This window comes from Hyaena hyaena, unplaced genomic scaffold (assembly GCF_003009895.1).
Source record: "Hyaena hyaena isolate Hyena2069 unplaced genomic scaffold, ASM300989v1 scaffold_372, whole genome shotgun sequence".
Classification (NCBI taxonomy): Eukaryota; Metazoa; Chordata; class Mammalia; order Carnivora; family Hyaenidae; genus Hyaena; species Hyaena hyaena.
The window spans coordinates 1,479,619-1,503,066 of record NW_024081004.1 but is presented as its reverse complement, the minus strand read 5'-3'; the positions used below and the strand labels follow the sequence as shown (position 1 = coordinate 1,503,066).

The following is a 23,448-nucleotide window of genomic DNA, read 5'->3' as shown; positions in this document are numbered from 1 at the left end:
CATGCATGCTAGTGTTTTAGTGCTTATATAAATATGTAAAGAAAACTAATTAATTTTTTTTTAGGTAGCAGAAGTTAAATCTGAAATGTTTTAAGCTCCCAAATAACTAAATAGAAATTGAGCTCAACAGAAGCTCAGCCTTACAGCAATGACAATTCTGGAAAGGCAAATTCTGTCAAAGATTTCATGGTTTCAGAAACGATGACACAATTCATCACTTTCAGGGGGCATAACTTTCATTTCTGTCCACAATCCCTGAATCTTCACAAACATGTACACTGTGGGACACTCCCTTCTATAGCCTACATGATGATTAGATTAGCATCTGCTCTCTTCAAACTAGTTGGAAGAGGGGCAAACATCCCAGCCCAGCTGAAATTCTGACTGAAGTGTGACAGACCCATAGGAAATACTGGGTCAAAGGAAGGGAAAGGGTAGATCAGTCAGTCTGCAACAGTCTAATAATTCCTGTGTTGGAGAAAAAAGAGCAACTACCATTGCACTGTAAGGGCCAGGGCTTATGTTCTATTTAAAAACTAAAACCAAAACAAAAGATGATTAAGAGGCAAACTTCACTTCATTCTCAAGGCTGAGGAGAAAAGAATTTACATACCGCATCTGTGATGTCTATTTCATACACCCTTTGGAAAGTCTTGCGCTCAAAGAAAACAAGTTTGCCGCTGCCACATCCCCTTTGAACGGATGTCCCAGTGACCACGAGCTTGTCATCTGGACTGAAACAGCAGTCAGTCCTATAGACAAAAACAGTGTATAAGCATAAGCTTGTGACTCTACAACAGTGAGTTAAATAAAATATAAACACCACCATTGTAATAAGAAGTAACTCTTAAAGAGGGCTTATAGTAAGTCAAGCACTTATTATTATTTTTTTGCTTAATCTTCACAATAATCTTATTAGGTGGATATTATTATTCCCATTTTACTGATGAAGAGACTGAGGCAGAGAGCGATTAAATAAACCTTGCCCAAGACCACAAAAGTAAGTGGTGCAGTTGGGCTCCGAACGTAGGCAGTCTGATTTCAGAATGTGTGCTTTTAACTTCTACACACTGTATTTTTTAATGTAAAGGAAGTGTGGGAAAAACTCAATATAGACATCGACAGTGCTATAGACAAATAGACATTGTATGACTAATGTCTAAGTAGTGATTATTTTGTCCAGTTTTGGAATTATGTTTTTTATCACCACTAACTACCATCCCCAAATAATTTGAGTTTTGTCAAGTCAAGCACCATGAAATGAGGAGCAGGCTGGACCGCTGGAACCTGACTGATGGCTAGAATTCAACAGCCCTTGTTATTAGAGATCTGGACACCTGATTGCGAACAGTCTAAGACATGGTCCAAAGAAGTCATGCAGTTAGCATAGCTTGTAGCAGGCGTAATAGCTCAAAAAAGTCTCATCATCTATAAATTCATGTTTGTTTGTCCATCTGTTTGTTTTAACAGATAAATGTCATGGGCAATGGACCGTGCTAGAATTAGTGCTCTGCTATTATTACACAGTTTCCTGAACTTGGCGCCTCCATCAACTTCACGCTCTCCCTGTTGGTCATTATTTAACACAGATGTGAAATTTTATTTCTACATAAAGAGAAAGCTTTGCTTAACAAACTGTAGGACTTAAAGTTCAAATCCCACCTCAGCTGCCTTAGAAAAATCTTTATGTGCTTCAGTTGTCAACTTAAGAAAATGTTGAGGACAGTGTTCAGCTACCTTGAGCAGAATACTCTGAACAAGTGAAGGATACTGAGTTATTGACTGGAATGAAGATAAGAAAAAATTGAGAAAACAATATATAATAATGCTCAGTGACTATGAAAAACTGCTTTAATGGAATGGGATTCAGATTTTAAAAGACAACAAATATGGAGGCCTACCCTGTCATTTATACATATTAAAAGAACAACTCAATCCCTTAAAATATTTTTACTGCTCCAAGACCTATGTGTGTATACACATATAGTCACACATACAAACACATGAACATACATCATTTCAACCTCAAAAGAATTTTAAGGTCTGAAAAATGTGCAAATCAAAAGGAAAAATAAAATGCATATTCAAGAACAGATTTTAAATTCTCTTCATGTCCCTTTTAAAAAACATATGATATAAATTAACATTAAGGTGAAGATATTTCTTTTCCATTCTCTTACGTTTATCAATTATTTAAAATACGCTACTTACATTGGGAACATGGTAGGAAGACCCGAGGCTGAAAAAAGTGGCTTATTAAACTGTCGAATGTCCCATAATTTCAATGTATCATCACCTGAGAGAGGAATAAAAAAGAAAAAACAAAGAAAGTGAATTGTGCAAAAAGAACTAGTTCCAAGTTTAGAGTTTGCTAACCTTAGTGTATAACTATAGGAAGGAAGGAAGGAAGGAAGGAAGGAAGGAAGGAAGGATGGAAGGAAGGAAGGAAGGAAGGAAGGAAGGAAAGAAGGAAGGAAGGAAGGAAGGAAGGAAGGAAGGAAGGAAGGAAGGAAGGAAGGAAGGAAGGAAGGGGAAAAAGAAAAAGAAAGAAGCACATAAGTTTTATTTTCTTAACTGTTTGGGGAGTTTGAAAGTAGTAGATGTGAGAACAGTAGAAAGATATATGATAATGAACTGGCCTCCTAGAAATAAATTTTCAAACTGATGTAGCATCTGTAGGCTAGAAGGAACCCTGGAGAATCTACTCTAAGGAGTGATTTCACAGCAGCTGGCAGTTCCCCTAAGGTATAGTTGAGCATAACCTGACTGCTTAAGAAGATATTAATTTAACAACCATCAGGACTGAAAATAGTTCAATTCACAACAGATTCTTTCTCCCACTGGTGTGTAGATGAAGCTATCTATTAACATTAATGAGGGTGAGCCATGTGATTCCCTTCCCTCCAGTGTAACTCCACCTGTGGCTATCACTCTTCACTTTGCTGGGGAGTACGCCTTTTCCAAGCTCTTTAAAGTATAATGGATATTTTTCTAAGGATCACTTTTTTTTTTTTCCTATAGGGCTACTAACTAATACTCCTGACCGGAATGAAAGCCAAAACTCATATAAGTAATGTCTTTGCTGCTCTTTCTCCCCAGTGTCCACAGCTGAGACCTGCCTCAACCCCTCGGGTCCAATAAGGAATCAATATCAGGTACAAGTGAGGTGAGTGGAGAGTTCAGTAAAAGTCTCTACTCGCTCCCAAGTGACCCTTCCTCTGAAACACAACTTTTGGCAGGTGCACTAATCCACAACTGGCTGGACTGGGGACCTGCTTATACTGGAAGAACTTTGTAAGATTCACCTTTTTGCTTTTAGTCTTAAAAAAAATTACATACCCTCACAATTCTCAAACAGTTAAAAAAAAAAAAAAAAACCATTAGTCTGCATTAAAGAGTTTAGCTAAAGTGGTAGGTCTGGACTAGCAGGAATACCTTACAACACCCCAGGACTCTGCTGAATAGACTTCCATCTGTCATATTCTATACACCCAGGAAGGAAAATGATGGAATATAGTATACCTGTTGTGTTGGCAACATGTTACCCAACAGCTATTATAGGATGGAAGGGGAAGGTAAGAATTATCACCAACATGGCTTTGATTGAAATGGAATTAGTCCTATACTTCTAGTACTTAACAGCTGGGTTGGGGCTGGCCTGTTTTAGAATACTCTGAGAAGGATTTTCAAATTACATTTCTCTCTCAGTCCCTTATCTCCCCACTCCATGTTGGAGATTTGGGTACACCTTCTAAAGGGGCAAGAGTGAATGTGAGAATTTCTAGGTGAAATATCTATCATTTGAAAAACTTTCCCAGGGGCGCCTGGGTGGCTCAGTCGGTTAAGCGTCCGACTTCGACTCAGGTCAGGTCATGATTGCACGGTTCATGAGTTTGAGCCGTGTCGGGCTCTGCTGACAGATAGCTCAGAGCCTAGAGCCTGCCTTGGATTCTGTGTCTCCCTCCCTCCCTGACCTTCCCCTGCTCTCTCTCTCTCTCTCTCTCAGAAATAAAAAAATTTAAAAAAAAACATTAAAAATTTTTGAAAAACTTTCCCAGAAGATTCAGATACACACTCTTGGGGTAAGAGCCACTATTTGTAAGTAAAGTACATATATAGTTTTAATTAAGAGTCATCTCAGGACTTGAATAGGTTAGAATTGATGAACCAAAATACATATTTTATAAATACCCACCTTTTCCATACATATCACAAATAGAAAATACATATACATGGGCTTTGATTTTTTACAATTACGTAAATGAGGGTACATTGGGTATAATAGAGAGACTTTTTCAGAGGAAAGAGCATCTGAATGCCGTCCCCAAGACACACAGGCATGGAGTGGCTGTACTGAGCAAAACCTGTGCCATGTCTCTCCATCTCCTCCTCACTCCCACTACTCTCTACAACAGATTGCAAACTCTTTTAGGAAAGGAACTCTGTTATTGATGTTCACAGTTTATACTCAGCACCTCGCATAAAGGTAACTCAGAGTAGTTGCTCAACATAATATAGTAGTTGATGGAATGAATGTATGACTGAATGTAGTGTTGCTAGATTAACTCAGCCTATGGAATAAAGATTAAATACTTTGATATTTAAAGCCATCTGTAACATGGCTCCCATGTTACATGGGAGTACTCCCTACTCACTCTGCTGTTTCTTTCCCTCCCTGCAAATGGGCCTCCAGGAAGATCCTCAGTCATGTCCCATACTTTGTGTAATGCTTTACTCATAAGCTGCCCTCCTATCTCCTGTCAACACTTAGCTTATCCACGTGAGAAAGATTCAGCAAAAAGGTACAATTCATATTCAACCATATGAGTGCGGATAAGTAAACTTATAGTATGGCCACATAAAACTATGTAGCTATTTAAAAAATCACACCCAGGGGCACCTGGCTAGCTCAGTAGGTTAAGGGTCCAACTTCGGCTCAGGTCATGATCTCACAGTTCGTGCGTTCAAGCTCCGTGTCAGGCTCTGTGCTGACAGCTTGCAGCCTGGAGCCTGCTGTGGATTCTGTGTCTCCCTCTCTCTCTGTCCCTCCCCTGCTCTCTCTCTCTCAAAAATAAATACATATTAAATAAATAAATAAATAAATAAATAAATGACATTCAGGTATACTTTTTTTTAAAACTGAATTGTTATAGTGTTTGAACTGAAAAAAAAATTAACGGTGAGCAAACAGAAGACTCTAAATTAAAAAATAGTACAGAAATACTGTAGAACATCATCTACATAAAATAGAGAGAAAGATCATCCTTGGAGGCTTCAAACTCCAATGGAATTTGAAGTTAAAATAAAAACTCAGGCAAAAAAGTACATATTTTCTAAATTTTACTTGATATCTTCTAATAAAACAATTTTGCCAAGTTGGATATGCTTTTTACTGAAAAAGAAGTCAGACTGGCAAACGTATATTAACAAAAGCACAGCTATCTTTACTAATTGTTAGGATATTAATGTAATATTTATTAGAGTTAATTATGATCATTTTATATATAGAAATACAGCCAAAAGAAAGTTTTTAACCTACCTCCACGAGAAGCAAGGACATTGCCATCATAGGAAAATGCCACACAAGAAGTGTCTGTGCCTGGGTCATGAGCCTGTTTATAGTGGAACTTAGGATGAACCTATTTGCAAAGACAAGCAAAGTGTTAATTAACATCTCACCTGAATTCACACAAGAACATTTCTGTGGTAGGAGTATTTTACTCTATGATCCAGAAAATGATACATGTAAAATATTAATTTTACTTGACTATACTTTTCTTTATTCTGGAAAAAAATTCAGATGGTTTCCAAAAGCATCCATTTGCTTTTAATAATAAAAAAGAGATTAAGTAAGTCCCATCTTTCAAACTGCCTGAGGAAGTTTTGGGCAACACAAGATTAACACAGTATTCAGTTTTTATAAAGTTCTTGGGACAATTTCCTATACTTATCTGAAAGAGTAAATATAAATAAAAATTACAAGTGAACATGTTATTTACTAAATCGAATGTATCATTGTAGGGCTGCCTGGATGGCTGAGTAAAGTGTGCAAATCTTGTTCTCAGGGTTCTGAGTTCAAGCTCCATGTTGGAGCTGTTTTATATATATATGTATATATATGACTGTATTCCTAGTACAGGAATGCCAGACACTGTGCATGTGGTTGTAGGCCTTGAATTCTCTTGGATGTGCCTGTAGGATAACGTTGTGGGGGAGGAGGAGGAGAGGTAACCCTGCCACGTGGCTTATCACACTCTAGGCACTCCATCCTCTATGGTCTTGCCTACTTCATTCTCACAATCTAAAGGTTCTACTATGATCATCTCTATGTTATAGTTGAGGAAACTGAACCCCAGAGACTAATCTAAGGTCACAGAGCTGGCAAGTGGTAGAGCTGGGTATGTAACCCAAAAGGCCTGCTCTTAAACACTACTTCTTCTCTGAGGATGTGCGTTAATAGTCCTTTTACTCCTAATATTGCTTCTTCACAGTTAGCGACTTTTAAAAGTAACTCGACTATACTAATCCTGTCACTCAGTTGTGACTCAGTAACCAGCTTAGGCTAAAGGACTAGGGAGTCAGTTATCCCAGATGTACCAGTCTGGAAAATTCCAGTGAATGGACAGGGACACTACTAGTGACAACAGGATGTAGGACTCTCCTGGGGGCCACAGGTATAGGAATACAAGTGACCTCATCTCCTTTGGTCTTACATCAACCTGAACAAGAATTAATCACAAACCAGAGCTTCCAGCAATATCCCTGACACTCTGTCAGTGAGCTTCCACTAAAAGCACAGTAATGAGGCATACAGTACTTTACAAATGCAGGCTAGAGTTTTTGTTGTTGTTGTTGTTTCTAATAATTTATAAATATTGAGTTAAATTTGTCTTCTCTTTTCCTCTGACAGTCTTAGAAATTTGTATTAAACACAGCTATCATGCTTCCACCTTTCATGGGTACAAATAATTTATTGATTCAACTTTTGTTTTTAACTGGGCGTCAACTGTATGGCAGACATAATGTTAAGCAGGGAAATGCAAATGTGTCAAGATAAACATGGCTTCTTCCCTCAGAGAGTTGACAGACAGTCCCCTCAAACAATACAGATATGCATACCAAGTGACAAGTGGTACAATGGGGATGTGAAGAGTCCTAAGTGAGCACTGAAGAGCAATGCCTGATCTAACCCTGAGAATGGGGGGAAGGGGTAAGAAAACCTCCTGAGACCCAGTAGATGAAGGTATGAGTTAGCAGATGAAGGAGCAGGATGCAGAGGCAAGAACGAGAGTACTGTGTCATAGTAGGCAGAATTTTTAACCCCTATGAACTCTCCTCCTGCCCCCACCCCCGGTGTCATGCCCATAAATATGTCATTCTACATGGCAAAAGGGACTCTTGAGGTATAACTAAAGTTACTAACTGGCTATTCCTAAAATAGGGAGATTATCCTGGATTATCTAGGTGGGGCTGAAATAGTCACATGAGTCCTTTGCAAGGAGAACTTCCTGCTGGCTGAGGACAGAAGAGGAAGCCACACAGACATGACAGGAGAGTATGTCAGAGAGAGGCTGGAAGAATAAAAAGTGTCGGACATGTCCCTGCTGACTCTAAAGATGTGTCAAGGAAATGGGTATCTGAATGTTGCCAATAACCAGGGTGTTTGAAAGAGGATGCTGAGCCCCAGATGAGAGCTACAGCCTTGGCTAGTACTTTGATTTTAATTTGGTGAGACCCAAAGAAGAGTATCCCACCACACCATGCCAGACATCTTACCTGAAGAGATTGTGAAATAATAAATTGGTGGTTTTTTAAGTCATTTGGTGATTTGTTAGGAAGCAATAGAAAAGCTAACATGTGCATAAAGGTAAAAGAGCTGGTCACAGTCAAAGAACTAAAAGAAGTGAGCCCTGACTCGAGGGAAGTGTGAGGGGAGGGGATGGTGTGAGCAGGGCCTTGGGTCACCAGGAGCCTTATACGCCATGTTCAGGACTTAGACTTTATCAAAGAGAGCTGTTTAATAGAGTTTACTCAGAGGAAAACATGACTAGGTTTGCTTATTTTAAAAAGATCATTCAGGACACATGTGGAGATAGATTAGGAATATTTTGTTCCTCAGAAAAACAAAACTTTGCTACCAAACTCGATTAGGAAAATTTCCCAATTGGTCATGTTTCAAGAAGTCATCAACTACTAAACTCTAAATAAAACTTCTGAAAGATACTGTAGGGGTAACAGTTTACCATCAAATCTGTACCCACATTTGGCCTCTCAGTGAAATTAACTTATTTTATGTTTATTTTTGAGAGAGAGTGAGAGCACAAGGGCAGGGTAGAGAGACGGGGAGAGAGGATCTGAAGCAGGCTCTGCACCGACAAGAGAGAGCTCAGTGTGGGACTCGAATTCATGAACCATGAGATCATGACCTGAGCTGAAGTGAGACGCTTAACCAACTGAGCCACCCAGGTGCCCCAACTTAGTTTTTGTTTATTTGTTTTAAATGTTTTGTTTATATTTAATGACCCATCATTTCAGGAGCGGTAAGGCGGTACAGTACAGTAAAACAAGCACTGGGCCAGGACCAGGAGATAGGAAATCTAGGCTTAGTTCAGTCACACATTAGCAACTAGGGACAAATGAGCCTCTCCAGATCAGAAGTCTATCTTCTGTAAAATAAACAAACTGCACAAGATGACTTCTAGGGTCTCTGACAGCTCTGTGATTCTTAAGGAAAAGACAAAACTGATATATATAAGTACATATAATTCAACTAACTGATCAATGTGCACTTTTTATTATTAATAGGACAAAAGAGATTTTGAATGCCGATGTCTGAACATAGAAATACATATATACACACATATGTGTATATACACATATACCAGTAAAGTGGGATACAGACCCTTAAAAGGTATGGAATCCAAGGGAATCCTATCATACACGCTTCAGCATGAGCCCAGTGGCAAGCAGGTTGCTCTCTGGGACAATCTAACTCTCATCCTTGTTGCTCAGACAGGGGTGAGATGAACTGCAAATCTGCTGTTCCCTAAATTGGTCTTCCTTCCTCTTTTTTAAAAATTTTTAATGTTTTTTTTTTAATTTTTTATTTTTGAGAGAGAGAGAGAGAGAGCATGAGCAGGGGAGGGTTAGAGAGGGAGACACAGAATCCGAAACAGGCTCCAGGCTCTGAGCCGGCTGTCAGCGGAGCCCGACGCGGGGCTCGAATCACAAACCATGAGATCATGACCCGAGCCAAAGTCGGACGCACAGAGCCCGATGCGGGGCTCGAACCCACGAACCATGAGATCATGACCTGAGCAGAAGTCGGATGCTTTACCGACTGAGCCATCCAGGCGCCCCAGGATTTTGCCTTAATCTAGTAAGAAAGGACTTTACCCAATATTCATCTACCATACTTTTATGCTTTTAGGTCTCCTCATTTAGGAACTACTTGTTTTTTTTATTTTTTTGTTTGTTTTGTTTTGTTTTTTGGACTTCATGCCCAGAATGGAGCCTAATATGGGGCTTGAACTCATGACCCTGAGATCAAGACCTGAGCTGAGATGAAGAGTTGAACTGAAGCACCCAGGTGCCCTCATTTAGGTACTACTTTAAAGAACCACTATGTTGGAGGTTGGGTGTTTTGAAACTTCTACAATTCATTATTTGTAATGCAAAATGTATGAATATATGCCACAAAACAAGCCTCACCTTGTTTTTGTGACTTCCCATATTTTCTATTGCCCTAGTTCTATTTTCTATTCCTCTATTTCTATTGATTCTATTGTATCAATTTATACCTCAGTGCAATAGTCTTTTAGAGTGACAAATGGCTACATATTAATAACTAAGATTTTGAAGGAGACACTGCACTCAAAATTTCTAAATCATTTCCTTTTTTAAAGGACCCAGTAAAGGGGACCTGTGTGGCTCAGTCAGTCAGTTAAGTGTCCCACTCTTGGTTTTAGCTCAGGTCATGATCTCACAGTTCGTGAGTTTAAGCCCCGTGTCGGGCTCTACGCTGACAGCATGGAGCCTGCTTCGGATCCTCCCTATCCCCGTCTCTCTCTCAAAAAATGAATAAATAAACTTAAAAAAAACTTTTTTAAGAACCCAATAAAATAAAGAGGCAAAATGTCCTCACTTGAGATGGAGAGCTCACAGATTTTATGTCAAAAGTGCTCAATTACTAACTTCATTTGAACCAGTAACAGAAGTTTCTTCTAATGAAACAAAATAGCCAGAGGGGATCTTAAATTTTTGTAAAATATCAACACTTGGACAGTAACAATGATAAATACCCTCACACTCTGGAAACAGAGTCAACCTGACTAAAAACACTTCTGGAGTAATATGGGAAATCTAAAACTGAGACTTCTCCTTTAACTGATTTTATGATCATCCGAGGCAAAGAACATTGTTCTTATGGGAAACGGAGATTATTAACTCCTTTATATACATTTCCTATCCTTGGGAGTGCCTTATGTTATGATATGGAGAGTATCAAGTCTCACATGTGCTCACTGCCGGAAAGTGCAGGCACAAATGCTAGTTTTAAAGGCCCTCTCCTGAGATACTGTACAAACTCCAGTGGGTACAAATGTCCCTACATCCTCTCTTCGCAGCTGGTCAGGAGCCTCTGGCAGTACAAACTCATTACATTATAAGCAAAAACCATCCATTTCTGGGTGGCTTTAATTGGGACCACTTTAAACTGGGTCCAAGGCTCCTTCCTAGAATTCCAACATCTACTTATGGGTCCTGGTCCTGTCATCTGTGGTTATGCTAATTCTAGTTTTTCTTCTCTAATGCAGTCTGCCAGAATCTCCAAGAAAAATATGACGTCTTCCACAAAGTCTTAAATATACCATTCCTGAAATCCTAACCATAATCGAAACATTCTGGGGTGCTACCGATGGTCAGTGAGTGTACATACATCCGGGGGCTGCCCAGATCCCAGTACCTTTATCATTCTAGTGTGTGTTAGCCAATGCAAGAGGAACAACAGCCCTCAAAATGATCAAAACATGTTGTGTAATTAATCGAGACAGTGGAATAAACTATTTTAAATGAAAGAATTTAAATAAATTGCTGGGCTGAAAATAGAGAAAAATTTAATAGAAAGAGTATTGGTCCTACAGCCAAGCTGACTTAACCTAAATTTTCAATTTGATACATTTGAGTTTGACCCTGGCCAAACTGCTTAATCTTTCTGTTTCTTGGTTTCTTAATTTTTAAAATAACTCTCCTTACACATCTTCCCACCCCTAACTTCTCCTGTGTTATATTTGACCAACTAAATCCCTGCTTGTCAATGCCACATATAGATTAAGTCACTAGTAGGTACCTCTTTTCAGAAAGTTGCTGAAACGCAACTATGCTAACAAAACACAAACTCCAAGAGCAAGATGAAGCAAATGCTGGACTCTCTAATAAATGAGGTTTACTAACACTTGTCCTCTCAAATCTAGTCCTAGGACCCCTCATTGGATATAAAATTTCTTTCTCATTGGGATCTATTTTCAAGTTTAGTGATAACCAAGCAATTCTGTATTTTCAATTACATGCTACAGTTACATTGGGATTAAAAATATGTCAGAATGTTTTAAATGGCAAGATTGAAAAACAAAATAAATGTATATCTAGACTGAACATAATTTGCTCCTGTTTCTCTGAGTTTGGAGACTTAGTAAAGAGAATGAGGAGAATATATACAAAAGAATAAAAACAGTCATAGGAACATGTTTTGCCATTCCCTACTCCCATGAAGCCTTCATTCTAGTGAGGAAAAACAGACAATAAGACCTCTCCAACTGATTCTATGATATTCGGATTGATACATTGTATGAAAATATGGCATAATAATAAAAAGCACAGACTGTGCAGCCAGACTGACAAGTTCAACTCCAGGCTTCACCACTTACCACCCATATGATCTTGCACTAACTAATCTCCCTATGCCATTTATTAAATGAGAATAATAATAATAGTATCTACTTTAGCTGTTGGGAGAATTTAATGAGTTTATGCAAGTGTAGCACACTCCTTTACAATACAACTTTGCTATTCTTTTCATCAAAATGTGTGCCTCTTATGCCTCCCACTGCATAAACTGAATGCTACTTTCCCTGCTTCTGTGACTTGGCCAGGCTTTCCAAAGGCTGCTCCCAGCCAATGACTGAGCACAAGGGATAAAGGACTCCTAATTAATCTGAATGAAATTTTCTTGACATTGTGCTATAGTCTAAGACTCCTTTGGCACAGCCCTCTTTTTTTCTTTTCCTTTAATATAACAGTTTTCTTGAGACATAATTCACATAGTATGGAATTTGCCCACTTAAAGTATACAGTTCAATGATTTTAGTATTTTCAGAGAGTTGGGCAACTACCACCACAATCAATTCTAGAACATTTCCATCACCCCTGAAAAGAAACCGCATACACATTAGCAATCATTCTCCATTTCCCCCCTAACCCCTCAGCCCCAAGCAACCACTAATCTAGTTTGTCTTTGTATATTTGCCTATCTGAACATTTCCTATAAATTAAATTATACAATATGCTATCTTTTGTACCTGGCTTCTTTCACTTAGCATCCTGTTTCTGAGGCTCATCCATGGTGTAGATATGTATCAGTATTTCATTTCTTTTTATTGCCAAATAAGATCCCATTGTATGAATGTACCATATTTTATTTATCCATTCATCATTGAATAGACATTTAATACTCCTTTCTTTCCTGTCTTTCACAGAGGTATGACCTGTATGCTCTCAGATTTCCAGATTTCTCAGGCTCCCTCCCTTTTTCCCCTTATAGGCCTTTTCCCAGTAAGTCTCGTATGTTTAATTGTGGTCTTGGTGTATGTTTTTGGAGGGCCCAGACTAACACAAGTAGTGCTAAGAGTGACCCAACAACACAGCAGCTAAGATAGGAATGTGGGACTGGCTCATTCACTGCCTGGTAGGTAAAGAGGACACTGTCCTAAGTGGACTATGAGGTATAGATAAACTCCAGCACTTGGTACTGGTTCAACTCCTATGTGACCTGGAAAAACTTCATGGGATAGAGGAGTGTGCTTGTGGGTACAATGTTTTAGGCATCTAAAAAATATGGGAGGAGCAATGCCTACAAAGGTAATCATGTTGGATGGCTACTGCTAGGTCGTACTGATACCCTACAGAGGGATAATGAGAAACTGAGGGCCATTAACAGTTTAAGGATACACGGGAGAGCCAGAGGGCCAACTTTAGTACCCTCATGTCCTGCAGTGGAAGAACAGACACAGCTGAGCAACAAACTAAAGAGATTTGGTAGTTAGATTTACAGAGCTCCGGAGACATTTAAATGCTCAGCGAAGCCAGGTCTGCTATCCTAAGGTCAGAACTCTAGTTGGGAAAACCTGAGACCCTGAAACATAGGACAGGATATCTGGATGGATGCCCAGAGAATGCTGGATCTGTAGACTACCCCCAACCCCATCCCAGGCCACCCTTAGAACCCTCACAGCTTAGAAAGGTGGCCAACTCTTGCCCTAATAAGAGCTAGAAACTCCTTTGTATTAGAAAATGCTACAACTGCCTTTCCCCCATGAGGACCTGCCCCTACCTCCTCCTCTCCTGGCTGCTAGCCCAATAACTAGGGTTGAATCCCAGGATTACTCAGCTGGGGAAGTAGCTAAAAAGAGGGAAGAGATTATAACCAAAAGAGATACAAGATTAGCTAGCAGCTATTGGCAGGAGCCTTGATGTGCCTTGAGTTTAAATTGTGAGAATGCTTAATCGAGGGGGCTTTGGTGTAAGACTAGATAAGCAGGATACTGTGGTTTGGGGGTCAGATTTTTAGAAAAGGGTCCCAGGGGACTGGGCAAACAAGCTGCTAGGATGCTGTGAGAGGCCTGGAAATGTGATAGCCAATGTTGAATGAAATAAAAACACCCTGATTGCCCTAGCAGAGGACAGAGAAAAAGACTAAAAAGGCTCGGGGGAAGTGGGCATGCTGGAATGGATATATTGTGTCAAGCCAGAAAACACAGATTATTACTTTTCATGGGAGAGCCCAGAAGAAATACCATTCGCCAAGGCCATGCACAGGTGAGCGAGTCAGCATCACCAAGTTCAGGGGCAGCTCTCCTCTGCAGCCCAAGGATAATGTCACGGAGCTAGACCACTGACATCCACAGGGATGATGAGGCCTGAAGTAATAATAGCCAGATTGCAGAACTTAATTACTAGAAATCAAAAGGCTGCAGCTACTACAATATAAATAATGACTGGAAGGCAGAGAGACAGCTAAGGGAGGCTTGATATGGAGGGAGCTGTGGAGAATGTTGGCGGAACATGGCATCCCTAGGGGGCAGAAGAGATGGGCAGACAACAAAGGTACTGCTTAACCTCTACCATCAAAAAAGAGAGGTGAACAGAGGAGACTGAAGGTGGTCACCCCAAGAAAGGTCATATCTGTTCTGTTCACATATCTGAGCCTATTTTCAGACCAGGAGCCTACTAACTACACAGATAGCCAGATTCGTAAGAAAAATGACAGTGCTACTCAGAGGAGCAATAATTCTCCTAGTCCTTCCACAAAGGGATTGCTGACTGCAGACTTAACCAAGGAGTAGTCCCTATTGTAGCTGTTGTGCTGAATGACAGATCATAGTTGGAGCAGATTAATAAAACCTTGAGATGATTCTGGCAAAAGGGCTTCCCACTGGTCTGGTCAAAGCTTTGCTAGAACTGTGCTGCTATCTGAGATGCTTCCTAGCCAACCCTAATTCCCTCCTACTTTCCTTCTTTCCTGCATAGGAGTTGCACATGTATCCCATGTGGTAGCCTCTAGCCTCCTCTGACTCCTCACTTGCTTGTTCCATTACAGAAGTTTTAGCAATAGATAGATCTCTTACACATCTAATGCTGCCTTAGCATCTGCTTCTCAGAGAAGGCTAACAGGGGACACTAGCAAACAAGACACAAGCGAGAACTGTTAAAGGCCTATATATTGGGATTTGCTCTCTTATTGTTTCTGGAAGCCAGCCATCTTGTGAAAAATCATGGGCTAGCTTCCTGGTTGACCAGAGACATGCCCAGTCATCCCTGTAGCACCAGCTGACATCTAGCCAAGAGCCAGACATGTGGGTGAGGCCATCCTAAACCACGAAGGTGTTAGTTACCTATAGATGCAATAGAGAACACAGGAGAAATCAGACTAGTCAGTTCAGACCAGAAGTATTGCCCAACTGACCTACAATAGAAGTTTGTTGTTTGAAGTTACGAAGTTTTAGGGTAGTTTGTTAGGCAGCAAAAGTTAACTCATATAAAGGATGTGAACAATGCCTGACAGATATTAAACACTGTATGTGTTGGGCATTATTATAAGTCAGATGATACTACTACGGAAGCATACCTTTTTAAAGAAGGTTGATTCATTCTCCCCTACCTCAGCATTCTACCAAATAATATCCATCATAAACTAGTCTTGAAATCCAATAATTAAAATTTCTTCAACTTGATCATATCTTATACTTTACATAATCATTATGCTCCTTCCTCGCCTTTCTGCATCTGCCTGTGAGAGCAAGAATTCTCTCTAGCCATGTCTCTTGATCCTTGCTCTGGTCGCTTGGGATCACTACTATCTCTAGGTAGTTGTAGTCTGGCTCCAGCCAGTTGCAACCATTCTTATATATATTCTTGGATACTGAGTAAGACGGCTCCAGCAGCCAATACTGAAGTGAGAGAAGAGAATGCTTAGAAACAGCTCATTCTTGGAGGACACGGAAGGGAGGATTGCGTCTAAGCTACTTTTCTTTATGTTACTAGATAAAAGCTCTTTCCCCACATTTGTGATCCTTTCTTTCAAGTAGGTCAGCCTTAGATTCTTTCTTTCCCAGGCACATCTGAACTCCAAGAACACCAGTGAGTCTCCAGGAACAGTATATGTTATACATCACATATTATGGTGCTTACAAGAGGAACAAACTTAATAAATACAGCAAATGAAACTCAGAACTTGAGCATGTTTCAAGGAAATAATATATTTCATAGTAAGTTGACAGTTTTCCAAGTTTCCAGCTTTTTTGAAAGAGATAATTATGCTCCAGCCAAGATGTTTTTCCCTTCCCTCATTCCTTCCTTCTCTCTCCTTCCCTTCCTTCCTTTGTTTAAAAGAGATAATTTAAAGTCAAAAGACAATACTATCTGTCAAAGGTTTCTGAAAAGTCTATTCATCGTGCCCCATAAAATAAAAGTGTGATAATGAAACTTTTAGAACCCACATTTACAGCATGAACCACATTTACCAAGGACCTATTATACATACAACAGTGAGATACATAAATGAAAAGACCACATGGAATGTTCTCAAAGTGATTTGCGAGTTGCAAAAGGGACACACACACACAAGACCTCTTATTCTTTCATAAAACATTTGCTGCATCCACTACAAACCAGATTTAGAAGGCATCAAAATGACAAGGATTTGGCCTCTGCCTTAATGGGGAAGCTTACAAGTGAGAGAGAGACAGGGACCGAGACAGAATGGGCAAGCACGAACATTTATGACCGGAGCTGAACTCTCCAGCAGGCCTCTCCAATCTTAGTCTAGGTTCACTGTTGCAACCACTGTGATTTCAGAAAACAGGTATGACTTAGCATTTATTTTCCAACTGTGTTTGGCAAAGAGCTAGCCAGCCTTCATTCATAACTGGACAGTGTTGCAATGACATGCCTGTTGGGTCATCTCAAGGCAGGTGACTGCAGTGTGGCCCTACCTAGGGCTCTGACGACCAGCTGGAAGCTGCGGCTGCAAGAGAAAGCTCAGCCACTGAGACGTGTGAGTCACAGGCTGCATATGACGCCACTGCTCTGGAATCTTCTGGCTCCCTATGTGCTTGCAACTTGAAATTCAAGGTGTTTACTTTAGTCTATAAAACAAACCCCTTATGGCAAAGCGCAAGTTACCTTCACATTAATCTCCCTTCTTATAAACCCTAGCTGTAAGAGTGGGTACACCAGTTAGTCACTCTAGATTTATGCTTCAGAAGACTGGATGCAAAAAATGTTAAAGCCCTACAGAAAACCAAAGCTTTTAGAATTTGAAGAAAGCATAAAATGAAACTCTGGACTTTGAGATTCCATTTATAATCTTGAGACATCATATAGGACCATTTAAAGATGGGGATATTATCTGATTAGAACACTTAAATAGCTGATATATTTTACTGCCCTGACTTAAAGCAAAGTATCATCTTTACTGGGGAACAAATGAGGTAATGTAAAATCTCATATGATATTCTGTAGGTTTCTAAAGGAAGATATCACCTAAATCACCAAGAATGATTTAAGAAAAAAGTCCTTCCAGAAATTGCCTAACAGCAGGGTTTCCCAGAGGATGTTTTGTGTAACATCATTCTCTCCAGGGGTGAGGTGGGGGTGGGGGGCCAAGGAAGCCTGGGAAAATAGAGTTTATTTGCAAACTCTTGCCCTTGTCTTGCAAATTCACAATGCGCATTAGTGTATTAAAAGCCAGCATCTTTTAAATAGTCATCTTAGAATAATTCAACTTCTTTAACATTTCTGATGCTTACTTGACTAAAGAACTTTTTTTTATTCAAACAGTCCTTACTAACACAGATAGAACCAACATTCTCTGGGCCTTAATTGGGGAAATACAGTATCTAGAGCAAGAGTTAGTAAACATTTTCTGGAAAAGGCCACACAGTAAATATTTTAGGCTTTGAGGACTACAGTCTCTGTTGTAACTCTTCATTTCTGCTGTTGTAGTGTAAAAGCAGCCACAGACAATATATAAACAAATAGATGAGGCTGTGTTCCAATAAAACTTTATTTACAAAAAGAAACGGCAGGCTGGATTTGACCCACAATTTGCTGACCTCTGATCTAGCGAGAACAAAAATCACTGTACATAAACTAAACACTTCCTTGTGATTCAATAATAATTTAACTTGTAATACTAATGGTGGTGGCAATAGCAACAATAATGACAGGAACACTTATTGAACATGCTGCTACTTGGTTCAGTAAAATGTACATTTTTAATTCCATCCTTAAAACAAGCCTCCTTAGATATGCATACCCTGAGATGTATGTAATTACCTCACTTTACAAACAAGAAAACAGAGGCTTAGTGAAGTGACTTACTGAAAGACATATGACTAGTAAGTTGTCAGAGCAAAAATTCAAACCCTAATTCTTACTCTTCACTAAAACATCTCTTTTTATTCATATATTTTATATTTATGTATTTCTATGTAATATACATATGCATATATGTATGCTGCCCTGTTTTACCAGGCTTCTTTTGGGTTTGTATAGATTATTACAGTACCATTACTATAATGAATGAATTGTATGTCCTTATATCCCCACGAAAAGCAGTGAAAGGAGTTGGGGGGAAGGGTGGGTAGATAACATGAAGTGACTTTTCTCCTTCAAAAAACGTAACACATTAAAAAAAAAAAACACTATTAGGGATTTCGGGGGGGGGGGATTGTATTGTATTACAAATTCCATCTAAGGCAGAAACTAGTAGTCTTTTATCCATAAAGGAGGAGCAAAACTTAGAAGCCAGTGATTTTTCACCCCCCTCTAGTTCCAATGAGTTCCGATACATGATAATAATAGCTAATATTTCCTGAGCATTTACTGTGGGCTAGATACTATTCTAAGTGTGTGCTGTGTATTAACCTCTTGAATCTTCTAATGGCCTTATGAGCTAAATGTTATCATTATCCCCACTTTCCAGAAGGACATGGCAGTACAGAAAGGTAAGGTCAGTTGCCCAAGTCAAGTGGCCACTAAGTGGGAGCCAAGATTTGAACCCAAGCACTGGCTCATGGCCTACACTCTTATCCACCACTATACACGTACAATCCCACAGTTCCTCTGACTTCAGTCTCCCTCTGCTCAGACCCCCTTTTGCAACTAAGATAGGGCTAGACTTTGTGCAGACCTTTGCTCTTTCCTTACGAGGCCAGTCCTCACCCCAAACACCAAAGAAATTTGAAAGTTGAAAAGTGGAGAAGTACAACAAGAGAGTGTAGGGGGGTAGGTGAGCACTACACAGGTTTCTGGAAACAAACAAAACCATTGTCCATGGCTAAACCCAATTCTAGGTCACTAGTTAATTCAATCCATAAACATAGGTTCTTTACTCAAGACGATCACACCAAGAGTCCTTGAAGTAATTTAAAACTTGGTAAATAACACACGTTACAACTGGCAATGAGGAAATACTGCTAACTGCTGTGGATCTCCTTAGCTGCCCTTTGTATGATGTTACCTTTTCCCTCCATTTCACTCTTAAGTATGGGGTAAGAGGGGTGAGGATCTTCGACCATTTATATCACATCAGAAACACAAATGTGAACACAAGTGCAGCTTTCCATTCAGCTCTTTAACTGAAGAAGAACTTGAAAGCCACTGTGCCAACACCGGAAGCACAGTGCTGTGGAATGACCTGCCTAGACGGGAGGGATAGCCCAGCGGTCCCCCCTTTGAAGTCCAGCTGCCTGAGATTCACTGGCAGGCAACCTTCAAAGAGAGCCGATGCTTCCTTCCCTTGGCCTGGCCGCCAAGCTTCCCGGGCAGCTGGGCACATTTAGCCACTCTCTGCCCAGCTGTCTGTGAACTCTGGCAGCCAGTTCAAGTAAGGGATAGAGAGGTGGCAGAGAAGGGAGGGTGAGGAAGAGGGAGTGGCGGGGGGCGGAGGGTGGCGGGCCCAGTGGCGCCAGGGCAAAGAAGATGCTGGGTTTCCTTGGAACCGACCTTATCAGTGTCAGTCAAAAGACCAAGCTTCCAGGAGCACATAATCCAACTCCACCACAAAGCAACCAGGGAGATTTCAAACTCCTTCAAAAGCTGAGTGACTCTCAAATGTACTCTTCTAAAGATGGTCCAGTTGCTGCAGAAAACAGTCCAATCTCTCCATAGGAATGTAGGGGACAAATCTAAGATCCAGCATCAAAAATGCAGTCCTTTACTAATTTTGATTTTCCAGCAGCATGAGTTTATGCTTCTTGGGGACTTTTGGGGTTGTTTGCTGAGTTTGTTGTGGCAACCCTTCTGTTCCCCTGGCAGCCAACAGCCAAAGCACTTCTCTGTTTCTGCGCCTGTGCAGCAGATGCTTGGAGAAGACTGGCTCACTTAACATAAACTTACCAATGTGTTGTTATATTTATCCTCTAGAACAATATGCTTGCAATAGAGAATAGTGAGTGTTATCAGCTGCAGGTGCAAAAAAGGACATTAGAACAGTTCTGTTAGTGACAACAAACGTCTAAAAGAAGTCCAACTAAGAACGAGGTCTTAAATTTGGTAAAGTGGGAGACTATGAAAGTGACTGACATAGAGGAGAATGGAAAGGAAGAACTGAAGAGTCACGAACAGAAGAGTAAAACCATCAGATCTACATTTCAGATGGAGTTCTCTGGCAGCTATGGAGACAGTGAGGGAGATAGGAAGCCATGAGAAAAATCATCATAAAACCATGAAACCTCTTCTCGAGTTTTGTACAGTTTGGTTAGGGAAAGAATGAATGGATGAGCCTGTAACAAGCACGTGGTACAGGAATGAGGAAGAGACCAAGATATTCAGACAGACTATCATATTAAGTCACTAGCTATAAACCATCCTCCTCCCTGCTCTTCAGATCTCTTTAAAACTATATGACATAATAGCCAGCATCAACTACAGTGATATCTAAAACATATAATCCAAAACTTATTATTTGGCTTTAAAAGTCGATTAAGCATCCGACTTTAGCTCAGGTCATGATGTCAGTTTGTGGGTTCGAGCCCCATATTGGGCTCTGTGCTAACAACTCAGAGCCTAGAGCCTGCTTCAGATTGTGTCTCCCTCTCTCTCTGCCCCTCCCCAACTCATGCTCAGTGTGTCTCTGTCTCTCAAAAATAAATAAATGTTTAAAAAACATTTTTTAAAGTATAACACTGAGCTTACAGAAGATGCACTAATTAATATTTGCTGAAATTAATCTAACTGTTCATTCATTCTACAAACACCTATGGAGCCCTTGCTCTGTTCAAGGCACTACCCCAGGTGTTGAAGATGAGTCACAGATTAGTAAAATGGCTCCTTACTCTCAAGGAGATTTGTCTAGAAAGAGAAGCAAACAAAAAACAAATATTTCAATTCACTGTGTAATAAATAATGGCAGTATACACATAATTATATGGTGAACTCACAGAATAATTGTCAACTCTGCCATGGTAGCAAAAGGGTGATAGGCTGGGAATGGAGTGAGAAACCAGGCAAAACCTGGTGACAATGCTTGACTGTGGTCTTTGAAGGATAAGTAGGAGATCACTAGGAGTACCAGGGAAAGTTATTCCACTGAAGGACTCATAATATAAAAGACTCAGAACTGTGAAATAGCAACTGCTTTTGGAACTATCGGTGGGAATCAAGAATAAAACCATATCACATAAGACTGGAGAGCTGGAGGTCAAATTATTGTTGCCCTCAGATATCTTTCTACAGAGTTTGAATTTGTACCCTATGGGTAATGTTTAGCCTCCGAAGGGTTTTAAGAAGAGGTAATGTCATATCCGTATTTTAAAAGATCACTCTGGGGCGCCTGCATGGCTCAGTCAGTTACATGTCCGACTTCAGCTCAGGGCATGATCTCACAGTTCGTAAGTTTGGGCCCTGCATCAGGCTCTCTACTATCAGTGCAGAGCCTGCTCGGAATTCTCTCTCTCCCTCTCTCTCTGTCCCTTCACTGCTCACTCTCTCTTGCTCAAAAATAAACATTAAAAAGGGTTTTTTTTCCCTTAAAAAAGGGGAGAAAAAAGATCCCTCTGCAGTAGTGGGAAAGATAAACTGGAAAAGGAAAGACTAAGGGCAGAAAGATGAGTTAGGGGGTCCAGGTGAGAGGAGGTGAGGGCTTGAAGCTGGGGAATGGAGGAGTACAACTGAGAACAATTTAAGTTATAGTCAGTCACTTTGGCATATGTAGTTTCAATGAATCTGTGACATAGCAAATACAGTGTACTTTGGGTAGATACCTGACAAAAGAGAAGGAAGATTTGGAAAAGGCATTTGTTAAATCAAATAAATAAAAAGTAGGAGCTTGAACATACATTCTAGGAGCCAACAGGGATGAAAAGGATGAAAATACAGGAAAGGAAAAACCTGATGGAATGAGGTCTCATAGGAGGCAGGAATGGCCTGAGATCAAGCACACAGGTGGAAAGATTGGTGAGGAGCTGGAAGACAGACCTCTCCCATGGAGCTGCAAAGAAGGAGCCTAGGAGACAAGTAATCAACCCAGAGATATTTACATACATCATGGGGAAAAGTCTGACTGAGGTTCAGCCCACTGTCTTTACTTTTCCAGACAGAGAAGGGGAGATAGCTGAGTAGAGGGTAGACCAGAGAAGAGCTCGGTAAGTTTGAAAGTACCCATTGAGGTGAAATGACAGATATAACTAGATAAGAAAAAGGAAAGGATTACTAAAGGCAAGGAGGGCTCAGAAGAAAAGGTATATCACGAATCTGGAATGATACCCATCTTCAAAACTGTGTGATTTATCAAACTGGACTTAGAGCCAGAGCAAAGCAGCAAAGAAACCACACTACTTGGGCCGCGACAGAGGAAACAGAAAATAAAGCACAGTTTAAATCTTGGTAAGATGTATACCGCAGAGATCCAATGGTCTTCTGCTTTTTCTCCAAGAATTGTGCCCCACAGTTAACTTGTTTAAAAGTGCATTTTTGCCCCAAAAGTCAAAGTTGAGATCCATGTAATGTGACTTTTAACCTAGCTCAATTACAACAGAATGTTTTCTCTTCTTTAAATGTATACTTTGTTAGAAAAAATGCTTTCACAACAAATAAAAATGATAGTATCAATATTTTTCTTATACTGAGCACAGCATTATTTCAAAAAGCAAGAGTTCCAATTTCACTCAAGAAATCAACCAAAAGCAAATATGTTGAAATGTTAACCCCAATGTGATGGTATTTTGAGGTGGGCTTTTGGGAAGTAATTACGTTCAGATGAGGTCATGAGGGGTAGGTCCCCACGATGGGATTAGTATCCTTATAAGAAGAGGAAAAGAGATCTGCTCAGTAGTCATGGTTCCCACACCTCCTCCCTTCCCTCACACAGGAGGACACAGCTATGAGAGGGCTGTCATCTGCAAAGTAGGAAAAAGGCTCTCACTAGGAACTGACTATGCCGGCACCTTGATCTTAGACTTTTCAATATCCAGAACAGTGAGAAATCAATGTCTGTTATTTAAGTCACCCAGTCATGGTATTTGGTATGGCAGCCGGAGCCAACTAAGACACAAAGTGTTTAGAGGAGAAATTTAGAGTTTAAGTATATATTACAAAAGAAAAAAGGTCTCATGTAAAAGTTCTAAGCTTCCACTTTAAAAAAAATTAAAAAAAAAGATGAACAAATAAAAA

General features: G+C 40.1%; 1 protein-coding gene across 1 annotated transcript in view; it reads right to left on the bottom strand.

Moving 5' to 3' along the window:
- The window catches only part of WDR70 (WD repeat domain 70), a 290,059-nt gene that overhangs the window by 48,008 nt on the left and 218,603 nt on the right, over positions 1-23,448 (bottom strand). Inside the window, exons 11-13 of the mRNA XM_039250525.1 lie at positions 5,540-5,639; positions 2,212-2,296; positions 614-752 (exon numbers count right to left, since the gene is read on the bottom strand). Of these exons, the coding sequence (XP_039106456.1) occupies positions 614-752; positions 2,212-2,296; positions 5,540-5,639 (324 nt within the window). The remainder of the gene's footprint in view (positions 1-613; positions 753-2,211; positions 2,297-5,539; positions 5,640-23,448) is intronic.